At 44.0% G+C, this 18929-nt stretch overlaps 1 protein-coding gene across 1 annotated transcript in view; it reads left to right on the plus strand.

The window, feature by feature from the left end:
* Positions 1-18929, plus strand: part of LOC124287973 (polyamine-transporting ATPase 13A3-like) — a 37240-nt gene that overhangs the window by 9210 nt on the left and 9101 nt on the right. The window contains exons 10-24 of the mRNA XM_046724477.1: positions 973-1104; positions 1615-1625; positions 2889-3089; positions 4110-4171; positions 4947-5091; positions 7943-8047; positions 8558-8714; positions 9108-9228; positions 11834-11958; positions 13413-13573; positions 14319-14420; positions 15528-15607; positions 16353-16505; positions 17263-17359; positions 18130-18202. Coding sequence (XP_046580433.1) covers positions 973-1104; positions 1615-1625; positions 2889-3089; positions 4110-4171; positions 4947-5091; positions 7943-8047; positions 8558-8714; positions 9108-9228; positions 11834-11958; positions 13413-13573; positions 14319-14420; positions 15528-15607; positions 16353-16505; positions 17263-17359; positions 18130-18202 — 1725 coding nt within the window. The remainder of the gene's footprint in view (positions 1-972; positions 1105-1614; positions 1626-2888; positions 3090-4109; positions 4172-4946; positions 5092-7942; positions 8048-8557; positions 8715-9107; positions 9229-11833; positions 11959-13412; positions 13574-14318; positions 14421-15527; positions 15608-16352; positions 16506-17262; positions 17360-18129; positions 18203-18929) is intronic.

Below are 18929 nucleotides of genomic sequence, written 5' to 3' on the forward strand. Positions count from 1 at the left end.
ATATCAACAGGTTGTGGTGAAAAATGTAATGTAACAAAAGACGCCTCAAATACTACTAACTTCATGTCCATATGTATATAATAACGATTTCTTACACATTTTATAATGTAATACATACATTATCACGCAGTCATGACTATATTTTAGCGTTGGTATTGCTCTGGCTAACTGGTTTAGTTCGAAACATTATATTCACATGAAAGGATTGGGCACAAGTTATCTCCCCTACATTTACAAGGATGCGTATTGTCATATTGAACCCCGACCTTCTTCGTCACAAGCAAACATTGTTATTGCTACACACCTTCCTTTGTTCTGTGTGTGTACAATCTTTCAATGTGGTGCGGAGTAAAACTAAACTCACTTACTCACTCACTTTCAATGTGTTTTTTACATTTTAGCGTTCTGTCGAATTATTTATAAAAGATATAACGATAAAGCACTCTGTCCGTGAGTTCATTTTGCTCATTTAATGCCCTGAGATCGTCAGTTAGTTCGTTTCCTAACGCCGCACTCAGCAACATTTCAGGATGAAACCACCCACTCCTTAGGATAGAAACTCCCCTCAGGGTGCAAGCTTATTCTATTGTAATGTACGCTTTAATTCATTTTGATATCTCCTCCTCTCCTGGGTACCGAACCGGTTTGATTGTTGTTTAACGCCGCTCTCAGCAATATTCCAGTTATATTGTGGCGGTCTGTAAATAATCGAGTCGGGACCAGGCAATCCGGTGATTGACATCATGAGCATCAGTGTGCGCAACTGAGATACAATGGCAATCATCGACCGTGTCAGCGAGTGCGACCACCCGATCCCGTTAGTACCCTCTAACAAGAATGGGTTGCTGAAGACCAGTTCTTGCCCGGATCCAGTCTGTATATGTGTACATTTATCTAATCATCTTTAAGGTAGCGTAAATCTAGAATAATGTGTTAAATATTATTTATCAAACTGTCATATTCGTGTTTCAGTGTACGAAGACATATCGTCGGAAGACCTTGTGCCGGGTGATGTCATAGAGGTGCCTCGACACGGCTGCATGATGCAGTGCGACGCCGTCCTCATCAACGGCAACTGCATCGTCAACGAGAGTATGCTGACAGGTAGTGTACAGAAACTACTGTGCATTTATATCGGGTACAGTACTGTTACAGGCTACAGTGTTACAAGGTGCCAGGGTAGGAGAAGCGAGGTTACAGGGTAGGAAACACAGTGTAACAAGCTACAGGGTAGGTCTAGTGTAGCAATGAGTGAGTGAGTTGGGTTCTACGCCACTTTTAGCAATATTCCAGCAATATCAAAGCGGGGAACACCAGAAATGGGCTTCAAACATTGTACCCATGTGGGGAATCGAACCCGAGCATTCGGCGTGACGACTGACTGACTGACTGAGTTTAGTTTTACGCCGCCTTTAGCAACATCACGGCGGGGGACACCTGAAATGGGCTTCACACATTGTACCCATGATGGGATTCGAATCCGGGTCTTCGGCGTGACAAGCGGACGCTTTAACCACTAGGCTACCCCACCGCCCCTCTAGTGTAAGAGGGTTACATTTTACATAGCAGGAGAAACAGATGTTCATGTTCCAATGTAAGGACGCATTGTTACAGGCTACAAAGTGGTGGGTAGGGGTCACGCATTTAGGGGAGACATTAGGAAAACAGGTACAATGTTACACATTGCAACCGGTTATTGAGTCAGGTTACAGGGTTAGGGGGAAATCACGGGGTTTTAATTTTTGGGTTTCTGTAGACATTTTAGGACGCCGCTCCCTCAAAACAGCCCGGATGGGTTTGCTCTTTACGGTATATTTATAATGGGGTTTGAACAAGAAATAATCAACAAGTGGTAAAGACATGCATCTTATTTTGTACGACTACTAGTACGAATATTTCGAACGTATGTGTTAGGTCTGAAAGAAGCGCTTATTTGTCAATAAGGCGTGTTTGTTTGAAAATGAGTTTCATGATCACAAAGGAAACGATGTTGTCCTCCTAAATAAGCTTTTGATATACAATCCTATTGGTTCATCGGTATCCTTGGTTTCATCGCATCACTGGGTGTCATCTACACAGTAGTATTGATGGTGAGTGTAGGAGTTTCCTTTCGAAACGAAGAAGTTCATTCCGCATAAAATGCAACATCTCTTTTGTTAAAAACATATAAAATTAACCATGAAGACCCATGCTTGTCGTAAGAAGCGACTAATGGGATCGAGTTGTCAGGCTTGCTGACTTGGTTGACACATGTCATTGTATCCCAATAGATCGATGCTCCTGCTGTTGATCACTGGGTTATCTGGTCCAGACTTGATTATTTACAGACCGCCACTATATAGCTGGAATATGCTGAGGGCGGCGTGAAAAAAAGGCTATCGATGTTTATTCATATATATAGTATACTAACATACTTTAAATGTTAACTGTGCCAAATCTTGTCTTTGTCTATGTGAGTGATCGAGTTTAATTTTACGCCGCACTCAGCAATATTCCAGCTATATGGCGGCGGTCTGTAAATACTCGAGTCTGGACCAGACAATCCAGTGATCAACAGCATGAACATCGACCTGCGCAATTGGGATACGATGACATGTGTCAACCAAGTCAGCGAGCCTGACCACCCAATCCCGATAGTCGCCTCTTACAACAAGCATGGGTTGCTGAAGATCAATTCTAACCCGGATCTTCACGGGCCACTTGGTAAAGAGTATTCGTAGGAATGGCCTTCACCATGGATACAACATCTGCCCGGGGAGCGGAAAGTCGGTTGTTTCCCTGCTGATCATTTTATATATGTTACCAATGGACATAGAATAGCGGCATCTAAGACAATTTGTCCACCCAATCCACAAAACGGTCCTGTAAAGATGTGTTTGTTGTCGTAGGTAAGGAACAACGACACCGCGGGAGATATCGTCATCCACACGCTGGTTCTACTTACAATAGCAGTCCCCCCAGCCCTCCCGGCTGCCCTCGGTGTTGGCATCGTATTTGCCCAGCAGCGGCTGAAGAAGGCAGGCATCTTCTGCATCAGCCCTCGCGGCATCAACATCTGCGGCACCATCAACGTTGTCTGCTTCGACAAGGTCAGTATTCTTTGAGTGAGTGTGTGAGTAGGATTTTTTGGACGCTTTTAGCAATATCCCTGCAATATTCCAGCACAAGACACAAGAAATTCAAATTTCTTTCATTGTTCGCTTGTGGGGAATCGAACCCAGGTCTTAGGTGTGATGAGCGAACGCTTTAACTACAAGGCTACCCCACCGCCTATCGTTCATTGACCAGTGGACATTTTATTTTTCCTTCGTTTTAACATATTTTTTTCAAACTTGATTAATTTGATGAAATTAGACATGTCAACTTTATTTATTAGAAACCGCCACCGTGGTGTAGTGGTTAGAGCGTCCGCCCGGAGAGCAGAAGGTCGCGGGCTCGACCCCCGACCGCGTCATACCAAAAGACGTTAAAATATGGTACTTGTTGGTCCCTGCCTGGCGCTCGGCATTAATGGGTACAACAAGGACTGGTCGGCTCGGAGTCAGTATAATGTGTCTGAGTAAGGTATTCATGCTTCACTGCGGCATGGTATCTCAGTGGGCTAGCACTATAAATAAAACCAGCTTAAGTCTGGGCTAGTACAAGCAGCCGCACATACACATACACACGCATGCACGTCGTCATATGAGCGAAATATTCTCAAGCACGACGTTAAACCCAATTTCACCTCACCTCACCTATTTATTAAAATTGGAATGAATAGGAATTAACAGACGATATCATTATATTACACTATCATCTACGTAGATGTAAGAAAGATCGTCTTAGCAGATGAAATTATCATCTTCTCAGATCTTTGAGACCGTGCCGCTATTCTGTTTTTGAGTGGGGGTCTCTGCACGCACGCACGCACGCACGCACACTAAAGGACACGTCGTTCAGTCCCCATAATCCCTGTGGGAGAGTGTGATTGTAAGCTAAGTTTAGCAATGGAATTGGTTGCTCTCATGAAGGGTATCGAACCCGGTATCTCGGCGTATGGAGAGAACCCTTTACCCACTAGGCTACACTGCGACACATGCCAATATTGACGCAATGTTTGTTTCCAGACAGGAACCTTGACGGAGGATGGCATGAAGATGATGGCCGTGGTGCCTTCCTCCAGAGGAGCGTAAGCAGTTGCTTGGCAACCATAAACTAACAAACTAAACACATGGGAGCTCTGCCGTAGTCTCCAGCATCCAATGCAGGTCACAAGAGCCCACTAAAATGTGGATTGGGTGGCTACATTGTCTGACTGGTCCTGTCCCAACACAGCGCGTTGAGTGGATTCGGATGGTTGTATATGTTTGACCTTTCAGGGTGGTCCTTGTACGAAATCAATGTGGACTGTTCCCAATGATATTGACAAAATTTTCTTGGCCAAGACTCAGTTATTTATAGATCATGGATATAGGGTTAGCGGTGTGTAATATGGTATTATACGACTTTCTCCATTCCTTAGAAAAATACACTACTTTTCAAAGTACACTTCCCCTTAACGCGACCGATGCCGAGAGAGGAGTGCCCATGACGACAGAACACTGTTAGTTCATGCGTATTAATTTATTGAGAACTAGGTTTGGGGTCATTTGCCAGACCATGTACAGTTAGCTGACATACCTATCGTTCCACATCTTTGCATGACTAGCGAGAACGAGAGCTGGCGGGAGGATAACACATCTGACATTGATCGTAGTTCGTAAACATTTTCCTCAGCATAATCCATCAACCTGTATCAAGTGATGAAATTGACATCCCCGTTAAATTAAAATTATGACTTGTCCCTAAAGGGTCATGTCTCACGCAGAGTACACTACGATTATAACGAATTCAATGTTCGTTATGTGCATTTCGACATTTGTTCAACAAAGAAACTCACAGCAAGAGGTGCTCTATTTCCACAGGTTCAGAGACGAAATTCGCAACATGAGCAAGTTACACAATCCCCTTATCGTCAGTGCCATGGCAACCTGCCACTCTCTCACTATTATAGATGGTCACGTGGCTGGAGACCCCCTGGATCTCATCATGTTCGAGGCTGTTGATTGGGTGAGTTCCTCCCCAGTGTCGACTGGTTTCTTCAATTTTGTTTTTGGAGATTTTACGAACGCTTCAAAATATTGCTGACCCAAGGTTGTGTGGAATGATAAGTGTCGTATTATAGCAACAATGCTGATGCTGCGTTCAGCAATATCCACTCACTAACTCACTCCTCCCCTTTGGCTGTAGTGGCAATCCGGTGAGGTCATTGTATCACCGGTTTCCAAGACATGCCCTAAATCCACGCCGACACCCATTTGGTGAGTGAGAGTGATTGAGCCTTAACGCCGTTTTAAATATCATCAGTGAACCACCCTCCACGCACGCACATCCATCCATCCATACATCCACCCACCCATCCATCTATCCATCCGCCCGCCTTCTACGAACTCTCCCATTCACTCATCGACCAGCCCACCAATTCTTCTACCAACTCACCCATTTACTCACTTACTCATCGACAAGCCCACCAATTCTTCTACCAACTCACCCATTTACTCACTTACTCATCGACCAGCCCACCAATTCTTCTACCAACTCACCCATTTACTCACTTACTCATCGACCAGCCCACCAATTCTTCTACCAACTCACCCATTTACTCACTTACTCATCGACCAGCCCACCAATTCTTCTACCAACTCACCCATTTACTCACTTACTCATCGACCAGCCCCCCAATTCTTCTACCAACTCACCCATTTACTCACTTACTCATCGACCAGCCCACCAATTCTTCTACCAACTCACCCATTTACTCACTTTACTCATCGACCAGCCCACCACTTCTTCTACCAACTCACCCATTTACTCACTTACTCATCGACCAGCCCCAATTCCAATTCCACCTTCTACCAACTCACCTTCTACAAACCCACCCATTACTCATCGACTTACTTCTACTCATCGACCAGCCCAGCCCACCATTCTTCTACCAACTCACCCATTTACTCACTTACTCACCGACTACAACCCACCATTTACTTCTACCATCTCAGCCCACCAATTTTCTACTCAACTTACCCATTTACTCACCTCACTCATCGACCAGCCCCCAATTCTTCTACCAACTCACCCATTTACTCACTTACTCATCGACCAGCCCACCAATTCTTTTCTACCAACTCACCCATTTACTCACTTACTCATCGACCAGCCCACCAATTCTTCTACCAACTCACCCATTTACTCACTTACTCATCGACCAGCCCACCACCTTTCTACCAACTCACCTCATTTACCAGCCCACCAATTTACTTACTCATCGACCAGCCCACCACCTCTTCTACCAACTCACCCATTTACTCACTTACTCATCGACCAGCCCACCAATTCTTCTACCAACTCACCCATTTACTCACTTACTCATCGACCAGCCCACCAATTCTTCTACCAACTCACCCATTTACTCACTTACTCATCGACCAGCCCACCAATTCTTCTACCAACTCACCCATTTACTCACTTACTCATCGACCAGCCCACCAATTCTTCTACCAACTCACCCATTTACTCATCTACTTCACTTATTCATCGACCAGCCCACCACTTCTTCTACCAACTCACCCTTTTCACTCACTTCACTTACTCATCGACCAGCCCACCAATTCTTCTACCAACTCACCCATTTACTCACTTACTCATCGACCAGCCCACCAATTCTTCTACAACTCACCCATTTACTCACTTACTCATCGACCAGCCCACCAATTCTTCTACCAACTCACCCATTTACTCACTTACTCATCGACCAGCCCCCAATTCTTCTACCAACTCACCCATTTACTCACTTACTCATCGACCAGCCCACCAATTCTTCTACCAACTCACCCATTTACTCACTTACTCATCGACCAGCCCCCAATTCTTCTTCTACCAACTCACCCATTTACTCACTTACTCATCGACCAGCCCCCAATTCTTCTACCAACTCACCTATTTACTCACTTACTCATCGACCAGCCCCCCAATTCTTCTACCAACTCACCCATTTACTCACTTACTCATCGACCAGCCCACCAATTCTTCTACCAACTCACCCATTTACTCACTTACTCATCGACCAGCCCCCCAATTTTCTACCAACTCACCCATTTACTCACTTACTCATCGACATCCCCCCAGCCCTTCTTCTACCAACTCACCCATTTACTCACTTACTCATCGACCAGCCCCACCAATTCTTCTACCAAACTCACCCATTTACTCACTTTACTCATCGACCAGCCCCCACCCATCTTCTACCAACTCACCCATTTACTCACTTTCTACTTACCGACCAGCCCCCACCAATTCTTCTACCAACTCACCCATTTACCCATTCACTCATCGACCAGCCCACCACCTAATTCTTCTACCAACTCACCCATTTACTCACTTACTCGATCGACCAGCCCCCACCCATTCTTCTACGACCAGCCCACCAACTCAACCACATTTACTCACTTACTCATCATTCGACCAGCCCACCAATTCTTCTACCACCAACTCACCCATTTACTCCACTCATCGACCAGCCCCCCGATTCTTCTACCAACTCACCCATTTACTCACTTACTCATCGACCAGCCCCCCAATTCTTCTACCAACTCACCCATTTACTCACTTACTCATCGACCAAGCCCACCAATTCTTCTACGAACTCACCCACTCACTCATTCATTGACCAACTCACCAATTCTACGAACTCACCCATTTACTCACTTATTCATGGACCAGATCATTCTTCCACCTTCACAAACAAATCCACACATACAATCACTTATCCGCCAATGCACCCATTGTTCTGAGATTTGTCTGAGCACCCATTCTTCCACCAGCTCACCCATCCGAGCACTCACCAACACACCCCATGTTTCAGGTGTTGGAGGAGCCGGGTGAGGAGGAGACAAGGTTTAACATGATGGTGCCCACCATTGTACATCCCCGAACCAGAAACAACTCCGTACCAGGAGACGACAGTCAGGTGAGAACAACAAATCTTAACATGTTTCAGCCAGTGAAAGGATGACAGTTCATCTCCTCCATTCTACGACAATGTTGTTCATATATCAGCTTCAGTGGAGAGTCCTTGGATGGGTGACCGTGTTTGCAGCTTGACTTCTGAGAGTTTTTAGGACTTCAGTCCTTCCCCACAACGAAGCACATGTGATTCATGTGGTCTCACCTTAGGCAAGTGAGTTTGTTTTTGCCTCTGTTCACCCAGCAGAAAATGGGTACCCGGTGGGATAAGTCATGTGACTGTAACATTTAGCGCTTTGAGCATGCACAAGTGTGTGGGAACAGGCGCTTTATAAATGGCCATTATTATTTAGTATTACTATCTGTTATATACTGGTTCGGATAATCAGAATACTCCACCCGACCAGACAACAGTCAGGAACGACAAAGCTATGGCATTAAGCTGTAGTCTCTTACGTGTACATTAATGATGTTCCCATATTTCTTCCCATCACCACATGTTTAACTATTCCAGTCAATGGGAGAAGACATCGGCGTGGTGAGACAGTTTACCTTCTCCTCCAGTCTGCAGAGAATGTCGGTCATCACACGGAATCTCGGTGCCAACAACTTTGACCTGTTCGTGAAGGGATCGCCTGAAATGATCACAAGCCTCTCCATGGCTGAAACAGGTACAGACAGAAACGTTAACATTCTGAAAAAGACACCTGCAAGAGTCTAACATTTACTAAGCAAAATGAAATTACAAATGTTGAAAAGAAATCCGATTAAAATACAAATGCTCAAAATGTGTGAATATTTTTTCGGCAAGATTGATTTACTGACATTCAACAAACGTTAACGATGGAACATATTTCATTTAGTTAACGTTTAATTTATGGGATCAGTTTTGATTCAGTTCATGTCGATCATCGTGAAATACATAGTTTCTATCACAAACTGAAGTTGTCTTTGCACAAATCAGTTTCGAGAAGAGACTTTGTTAAGATCGGTTTCGTTGGAAATACTTGATAACTTCATCTCTCGGACAGCTTCGTAAATAGGCCAACTGTATTCTGCTTCAGTCCCTGCCAACTTCCACGATGTACTGATGGCCTACACACAGCATGGCTACCGGGTCCTCGCTCTGGCCTGGAAGGCCTTGCCACAGAAACTGAACTATGCCAAACTCCAGAGAATAACGCGGTAACAGCTTCAAATATATCCAGATGGCTAAGTATATCACTACTCTGCTGATACGGCGGGGTAGCCTAGTGGTTAAGGCGTTCGCTCGTCACGCCGAAAACCCAGGTTCTATTCCCCACATGGGTTTTCTTTTAATATTTCACGTAAAAATTGAAATTATTTATCTGTTTCTTTTCAGCTTTAGCCCAAATTAATTGAAACAGTCCTGCTAAAAAATTCAGGGTCTTTCTATTTCAGACACAAAGTATCTGAACGAGTGATAGATGGATAAGACGCTAATACCCAGTGCTTGTCGTATAAAATCCGAAAATGAATGATTATCAGACAGTTATTGTCTGCTACCTGTCCTGCCTTAACTCGAATATTATAACTCACCTTGGTTTTAAACAAATCACCCACTCGGGGTATTTTCTCAATATTCGTTGACAGAGCTGCCAAGTTATTGTCCGTAGTGATGCACCAGGATACCCCATCTAATATCAAGTCAAGATTAATTCATTTCAAGCCAAACAAAAACGTTGATGCTGAAAAAGGAACTCGAGGGAAAATAGTTGTACGAGTTATGGCACATTTTCATTTCTGTAAATCTGGAATCTCTTTCTGAGGTGGAAAACTGCAAAAAATCACCAGCTTCTGGGTCGTATCGCCTTAGACGATCCTACTAAAATTGCATAAGAATTTCTACTAAACTAGTTATGTCACGGGAATTAAAACTTCTAAAGTATGTTTTTAGCGGCCATATTCTCCCTGCTCATCATGATTCTCTTTCTCCTAATAATGGATTTCGTATGTAAAGAAAGGCATTGCAATAAACTGGGGAGGTGAATGTTGTGCGGTTTACGGTCAAAGGGAGGTAACCGTGTTTGTACAAGAGTTAACTCCCTTGTCTCAACTCTACACAGTGTCTTCTTTTAGAACTTCACACACTACATGTGCTCTCATGCAAAGGGAGATAACTGCGTACATCAAAGATCAAGAGTAATGTCCCCTGGTTCAAAGGGAGGTAAGTCTGTGAAAAAGGGTTAATTTTTAAGGTTTAGAGTTACCTCCCTTTGACCATGACCGTCACGATTCCACAAATCTGTTAGTCGTACCGTTGAAGTATTTAGGTAACAGAATTGACCATGTACGTGGGACCAAATGAAAGTGAAATAGTCAGTGCACGGCCCGTGAAACCACACAACCGCCCACTTCGCAAATAATTAGCTCTCTACAAAACACTGAGATGTGTGCGTGAAAGCATTGATTGAGTTGCCTCCCTTTGACCGTTGATGCGCATTTAGATTGATCTAATATTGTGCTCTCGCAGCACTGGATCTACCTCCGCCAAGAAAAATACACAGACATCGTGACTCTTTTTATTGTATGCACAATGGCGTAAATTCAGTTGCAAACGTAGACCAGTTTGGAAAAAAAGAACTGGTATTTTTTATATATTTTTAAAAATCAACGCATTTCCACTAACTTTATGGTTCACCGATTAAGGTACTGTGCGACAATTTTTATATTTACTTGAAAACTTTAAGGAACTGTAAGCGAACAAAATAGTGCCTAATATCTAAACGACATAAACATGTATTTACGTGTAAACTGTTGGTATCTATTTGGTTATTTTCATTGCACTCAAGAGAAATTGCCGGTGTGCGTGAGTTTCCGTCAAATATGACTTTCAGTTGAAAGTACCAAATCATTGTAATGTATCTATTTTCAGTAACGTTCGCCTTGCTACGATACTCCTCCCATGTAAATTCTAAAATATGATATTGAACTGATGTGTGTGTTATGGTCAAACTACTAATTTTGATCCTTGAAACTGCTATTTGCAACACTTTGGCGTTGGTATCTCTGTTAATGTGGTACGTGAATCTTCTTCGCGATCTCTCCGATACCATCGCGATATCAACTCACTTGGCGTATTCAACGTCCGTTCTGAAACCGGGTTTGCATTACTGTGGATAATGGCGGCCTCACACCGATATGTGCCGTTATTCAAAACTAACTGCAAAGGGCTTTTTACTAAATTGTGAAGTGAAAAGAATGTGAAAACGATCAAAACGACAACGAATGAAGTTCCTCAAACAAATCTTGCACTTTCTCCATAAGTAAGCCATCTTTTCTGTTGACAAGGAAGACATTTACCGTTCACTTACTCCCTTCACCATGGTTCTCAAACACTCTGTGAGTGTGTGTGTGTGTGTGTGTGTGTGTGTGTGTGTGTGTGCGTGCGTGCGTGTGCGCGCGCGCCTAATGGTTAAAGTGTTCTTACGTCACGCCAAAGACCCGGGTTCGATTCCCCACATGGGTACAATGTGTGAAGTCCATTAATGGTGTCCCCCGCCGTTATATTGCTGGAATATTGCTAAAAGCGGCGTAAAACTATACTCACTCATTGGATGGAATAAATGTGAGGGTTTTGGGTATGTAATCAAATATTGGAACAGCTTACCATACAAGCTCTTCCACAATTTGTGATTTGTCATGTGAGGTCAATACCCGATCCCGAAACCTGAACATATTCCTGTGATAATCAAGGGCATTCAAAAACAATGGTAATGCCAGCATTAAATCACTGCATGTTAAACCGCAAAGAATGTTCCTCTTGTAGGGAGCAGGTGGAGAAGGATCTCAACTTCCTGGGGCTGCTGGTGATGGAGAACTGCCTGAAGCCGGAGACCACCCCTGTCATCCAGACACTCCGGGAGGCCGCCATCAGAAACATCATGGTCACAGGTACGTGTTGGTAGACAACCCCTGTCATCCAGACACTCCGGGAGGCCGCCATCAGAAACATCATGGTCACAGGTACGTGTTGGTAGACAACCCCTGTCATCCAGACACTCCGGGAGGCCGCCATCAGAAACATCATGGTCACAGGTACGTGTTGGTAGACAACCCCTGTCATCCAGACACTCCGGGAGGCCGCCATCAGAAACATCATGGTCACAGGTACGTGTTGGTAGACAACCCCTGTCATCCAGACACTCCGGGAGGCCGCCATCAGAAACATCATGGTCACAGGTACGTGTTGGTAGACAACCCCTGTCATCCAGACACTCCGGGAGGCCGCCATCAGAAACATCATGGTCACAGGTACGTGTTGGTAGACAACCCCTGTCATCCAGACACTCCGGGGCCGCCGCCATCAGAAACATCATGGTCACAGGTACGTGTTGGTAGACAACCCCTGTCATCCAGACACTCCGGGAGGCCGCCATCAGAAACATCATGGTCACAGGTACGTGTTGGTAGACAACCCCAGTCATCCAGACACTCCGGGAGGCCGCCATCAGAAACATCATGGTCACAGGTACGGTTGGTAGACAACCCCAGTCATCCAGACCTCGGGAGGCCGCCATCAGAAACATCATGGTCACAGGTACGTGTTGGTAGACAACCCCTGTCATCCAGACACTCCGGGAGGCCGCCATCAGAAACATCATGGTCACAGGTACGTGTTGGTAGACAACCCCTGTCATCCAGACACTCCGGGAGGCCGCCATCAGAAACATCATGGTCACAGGTACGTGTTGGTAGACAACCCCTGTCATCCAGACACTCCGGGAGGCCACCATCAGAAACATCTTGGTCACAGGTACGTGTTGGTAGACAACCCCAGTGATCCAGACACTCCGGGAGGCCGCCATCAGAAACATCATGGTCACAGGTACGTGTTGGTAGATAACCCCTGTCATCCAGACACTCCGGGAGGCCGCCATCAGAAACATCATGGTCACAGGTAGTGCTGGTAGACAACCCCAGTCATCCACACACTATGGGAGGCCGTCATCAGAAACATCATGGTCACAGGTAGGAGTGGCCAGACCACCATCAGAAAGATCATGGTCAGGGGGTAGGTGTGGCTAGACCACTATCAGAAACATCATGGTCACAGGTAGGTGTGGCTAGACCACCATCAGAAACACCATGGTCACAGGTAGGTGCAACTACATCACATGGTCACTATTGGCGCTCCAAAATTATTTCAGTTTTACAGATGTCATTATCTTTTACAGTTCTATCAATCTATTTCTCCTGACAGGTGCAAAGGCGGTTTCCACTTAGATGTATAACATTTATGCTTTTTGTAATTAACAAAATGCAAAATATTTTTGAAAATATCAGAATTGTGTTGAACCGACCACACACATCATTTTTCAAGGAATGTATATTGACATTCTCTGCAGGTGACAACATGTTGACTGCCCTGAGCGTGGCCCGGGAGTGTTGTATGGTAGATCCCACAGACCGTATCATCCTTGTTCAAGCCTACCCGCCACAGGCCGACAAGACAGGACCAGAGATAGAGTTTATTTTCGCTGATGAGAAGGAAAAGAAATTTGGCAAGGTCATTATATTTCTGGTCACAATATCATCGTAATTGTTTAAATACATGTATATTTTTGCATGTACCTGTACTTACATCTTTAAGATCAGACAGGCTGTGGAGTAGACTCCTAAAGCGTTCGCTTGTCAGTCTGAAGACTGGGGCTAGATTCCCCACATGGGTACAATGTGTGAAGTCCATTTTCGGTGTACCCTGTCCTAATGTCGGTTGAACAATACCAAAAGCAGAGTAAGGTCAGCAAAATGTTCAGTCCCAATTTCGCACACATCCTGTAACCCGTTTTCACTTGCATTGGGGTTTAAAAGGATAAAACAAGGATTGGGTGGCCCAAAGTCAGCATGATTATGATGAAGATTGATGTAGCCATGTTAAACTGCAACAGGGAACGTACACACGCACGCACGCACGCACGCACGCACGCACGCACGAACATTCAAAAGCTCACGAATATAACTCAATGTTTTGTGCAACAATCTTTTTGAACGACATTAGACCCAATTTCTCCTCGTTTGACTTGAATGGGATTGAATGTAAAAGAAAAGAATAGTATCGAAAAGCTAGCAATTTTTGTACTTTGAACAAGTAAATCCCATGTGCCTTCTAACACACTATAGTGTCTTAACCTGTTTTAGTGAGTGATTATTTTTGTTTTCACGCCACTGATTCACATTATATATCTCCCCTACGCTGTGATATGACTGCATGTTGTTGAAGCAATTTTCACTCACTATCTGCTATCTTACAGGATTCCATCGCCCTTCAGATGGACAACGACAGTTTCCGCTTCGCTCTGACGGGGAAGTCCTGGGCCGTCATAAGACAGCATTTCCCCGACCTGATGTCCAAGGTAGGACAATTTGTTTAGTTGGGTTTTCTACTGTGCTCTCTTCATTGCCCAATCATAGCGGAGTGTTGACCAGTGGAAACATCAGCCCATTGTTCCAAGAAGCCATGGAGTCACCAAACCTGGGTTCCCATTCACAAGGCATTTGTAGCGATACTGCATACAATACATCTTTGAGACACAACAGGACGGTTCTCAAGAGACATACGAATATATGTACATCGGTGTTAGGGTACAATTGTGTGACAGGTCCTATCACATTTTACGACATCACAAAGATTGATTTTCGGCTTTGCAAACAAGGCTCAAGTTTGGTTTTTATCAACCAATGTGATGATCCCTGTTAGGGCTGGGACGGTTGGGTAATAGGTCGGGCCGGGTACCCGTCTCAATACCCCGACCCGTTATGATCATGTGACCAATAGATTAAACAATGTAATGTTATTCTTTCATGAATAAAAGGTTGTATTGTCTTAGAAGATTTAGACATAATTTACAGTCACCTGTTTTGTATAGAATGCAATGTTTAGATATTGGAAAACTTGAAATTTTAGCCTCCGAGTTGAAAATATATTGCCATTTCTTACAAAGAACTTACATAACGGGTATCAGGGTAGGGAAAGGGGATGGGGTACACGGGTGGAAAACTTGGACCCGTCCCAGCCCTATTCCCTGTTCTGCAAAGTACTCCTGAAAAAAGTAAAGAATTTAAATTAGTTTCACTTATGCATGAGATTTGTCCGCAGTGACATTTCAAGTTGTCAGTTTGAATCCAAAATTGACACCCATAACCCTTGTTTGCCACATTTGAGATAATTGAATGCATATAAAATAGACTCGGGAATTCAATGGACTTTCTCATCGTGTAGTTTGAATACGTAAAAATGACTCGTATAAGTCGTTGTTTAAACTTGTGAACAGTTTGCAATCGCATTGTCTGAGTCTGAGAAATAACTCCAATCTGTTTATTCCAGAAGTAGGACCGTTCTACTGTACCGATTTAGTTGATATGTATGACTGAAATATTGATGCATTGTAGCTGTCAGGAACTTACAAAAAACTTTTGAAGATACTATACCTGGCAACCTATTAAAGATATGGACTATTTAGATCGTCGTCAAGGGGACAGTCTTTGCACGCATGGGCCCAGAGCAAAAGGCGCAGTTGGTGGAGAGCTTGCAGGCATTAGAGTGAGTCGCTTGTTTTGTTATCTCTTTCCTGTTTAAATCCCCACCCAGCAGCGTTCAAGCAACATGTCAGTGGCATGTAAACTGTCTTGGTTTCACCCCGTGAAGCGGTGATCGATATCAGGAGCAGCAACAACAACATCAACTAAGTCAGTTGGCCTGACTAACCAATCCATCAATGTACAAGGTCGACACAATGGCTTCTGGCTGTGTGGGCCCTTGTGTCGAGACACATTTTGCATATGCCAAGTATATTATTCCTATGGACTGTTGATCTTTACCATACAATGAAAAATATGTCTTTCCATGACTTGGTTGACGCTTGGTTGGAATATTGCTGAGTGCGGTGTTAACAACAACAACAAACACCTACATAGGTACAACGTGTGAAGCCCATTTCTTGTGTCCACCGGGGGGTGATATTGCTGGAATTTTGCTAAAAGCGGCGTAAAACCAGTCACTCCTTCACTTTCCATGTTAATAACATTTAAAGAAAACGTAACCATAACTTTTGCCTTTGAGTATATTTAATTTATTTATATTTGTTTTAACGGATGGAACTTATTAAGTTTGAAATTGATTTCTAATTCTTTACGACCTGTCAGTTTGAATTCTGAAACCGTACCATTTTGGAGAAATAATGTATTAGAATGATGGCATAAATTTGGTTTTGGACAAATAATATAGATTTATATCTTAATATTGCAAAGTGTATATCCACATATGATAATTATTGTTATTTTACCAGTTACTATGTCGGAATGTGCGGTGATGGGGCTAACGACTGCGGAGCACTGAAAACAGCCCATGCCGGCATCTCTCTGTCGGAGGCTGAGGCTTCAGTAGCCTCGCCTTTCACGTCCAAGAAGCCCACCATCGAGTGTGTGCCTAATGTCATCAGGTAGGTAGCCTACATAGGGCCTGGTCTAACGCATGTAAAGACGGTGGGGTAGCCTAGTGGTTAAAGCGTTCGCTCGTCACGCTTAAGACCCGGGTTCGATCCCCCACATGGGTACAATGTGTGAAGCCCATTTCTGGTGTCCCAGAATATTGCTAAAAAGCGGCGTAAAACCATACTCACTCACTCTAACGCATGGATGATGCATTAATGATATGAAAACATCAATGATATGAATACATCAATGATATGAATACATCAATGATGCGAGTATCTGTAGTGCAGGATCTCTACTGCATCAAATACACAGTGCACGTCTCCATGTTGTTTTCAAAGTTTTGTTTGGCGCTCGTCACCGTTCTGCCACGCATTAATAATTCCAGTGCATGAATTTTCCGGTTGGTTGTTGTATCAGATCAGTGTTGCGACGTCCATTCCGAAATAGTAACCACAACATCATACTTCACGCATTTATGTTTGTTAGGTGTAAATACTTTGATCACGTATCACTGGTCCCTGTGTGTTCTCTAGTCCCTGAACAACATTATTTTTCCCTTCAGCAATACTAAATCCTCAAATGAAGCAAGTCAGGTTCACCCATCTCACTGGGGCTCCATTTCAGTTTAAAAGGAATTGTTTGTTTCTACTTGATTTATATTCAGAGACAAAGAGTTATACTGCATGTACTATGTACAGCATAGCCGTACTGCATCAATTGTTACAGGACTTTTCTGCATCACCTTTTGCTGCATGGTTTCAGGCAGGGTCGAGCGGCGCTCGTGACATCCTTCGGAATCTTCAAGTTCATGGCGTGTTACAGTCTGACGCAGTTCATCTCAGTCCTGCTCATGTACTGGGTCAGCAAGATTGTATTGTCAGCATTGTATTTACTGGTTCATGTACATCAGTGCTGTTTTCAAACGTTGTTTTCCGCTTTCCGAATCCGTTTGAGCTCAAAGCGCCACGCTGCTAGTTTATATATACATCGAAATGAAATCCGACATGTATCTTACCATCAATGGTTTAGTTTGGTTGGTTTGTGTTTACAGACTTGATTATTTACAGATCGCCGCCATATAGCTGGAATATTGCTGAGTGCGGCGTTAACCAACAGACAAACAAACTGCAGATATGCCAGGTGGATCGTAGTTGCATGGCGCGCTGTTTCATTCAAGATATCATTGTGGCTTGTTGACGGACACGGACGAGGACGGTTTGGTAGCCGAGTGGTTAAAGTGTTCGCTCGTCACTCTAAAGTCCCGGGTTCGATTCTCTACATGTGTACAATGTGGAGACCCCCGCAATGATATTGCTGGAATATTACTAAAAGCGGCGTAAAACCTAAACCTCTCACTCGGTCGGCCGGTTCGCCAAAACGTTAACGCTTTTAGTAGCCAAGTGGTTAAGGTGTAGACTTGTCATTCAGAAGACCAGGGTTTGATTCCATTGCCAGAATTATTGAGAATACTATACAAATTTTAGTTTTCTGGTGAGATTCATTGATCAGTGTGAACAAATACTTCAGCATGAACACAATCAGATGTAGGAATGCAGTACACTTGATAGACGCTTTAAATGTCAGTATATGTGTAGTATGTGTAGTTGTAATCATTTTTGTGTCCTCCAGATCGGAGCAAATCTCACTGATGCCGGGTTCCTGGTCATCGACTTGTTCATCGTCACAACTCTGAGTATCACATGTAGGTAACCGTGGTAACACTGTCTCCATCACAGCCCTCAGAACCATTTTTTGAGTAACTATTAAGGTAACACGGTCTCCTTTGCAACCATCAGGATCACATGTAGGTAACCATGGTAACACCGTCTCCGTCACAACCCTCAGAACCATGTTTGAGTAACTATTATGGTAACACTCACAGCCCTCAGGATCACGGGTAGGTAACCATGGTAACACTGTCTCCGTCACAGCCCTCAGTACCACTGTTTGTGTAACTGTTATGGTAACATGATCTTCTTTGCAACCATCAGGATCACGAGTAGGTAACCATGGTAACATCGTCTCCTTCTCAACCCCTAGAATTAAGTACAGGAAACCAAAGACGCCAAATTTCGAAACATACACAACAGTCAGCCAGTCAGTCAGTCAGTCAGTCACCAATCGAGAAATCCTGCGACTCACAAAACCTATCAAAGTTTCATCAGTTTCTGTGTGCCCAAGTGGTATTCAACTCAAGGGAGACAATCATTCTCTTATTTTAGGAACCCATGTGGGCGCAAATAGGCCTCATATTGGTCCACGTCGCCCTAAAACTATACAACCAACCAACCAGCAACCCATGGTCGTTGTAAGAGGCGACTAACGGGATCGGGTGGTCAGACTCGTTGACTTGTCATCGTATCCCATTTGCGTGGATCGATGCTCATGCTGTTGATCATTGGATTGTGTGGTCCAGACTCTATTATGTA

The sequence above is a fragment of the Haliotis rubra genome, unplaced genomic scaffold (genome assembly GCF_003918875.1).
Source record: "Haliotis rubra isolate DU_JTF1 unplaced genomic scaffold, ASM391887v1 Scf41, whole genome shotgun sequence".
In the NCBI taxonomy this organism is placed as follows: domain Eukaryota; kingdom Metazoa; phylum Mollusca; class Gastropoda; order Lepetellida; family Haliotidae; genus Haliotis; species Haliotis rubra.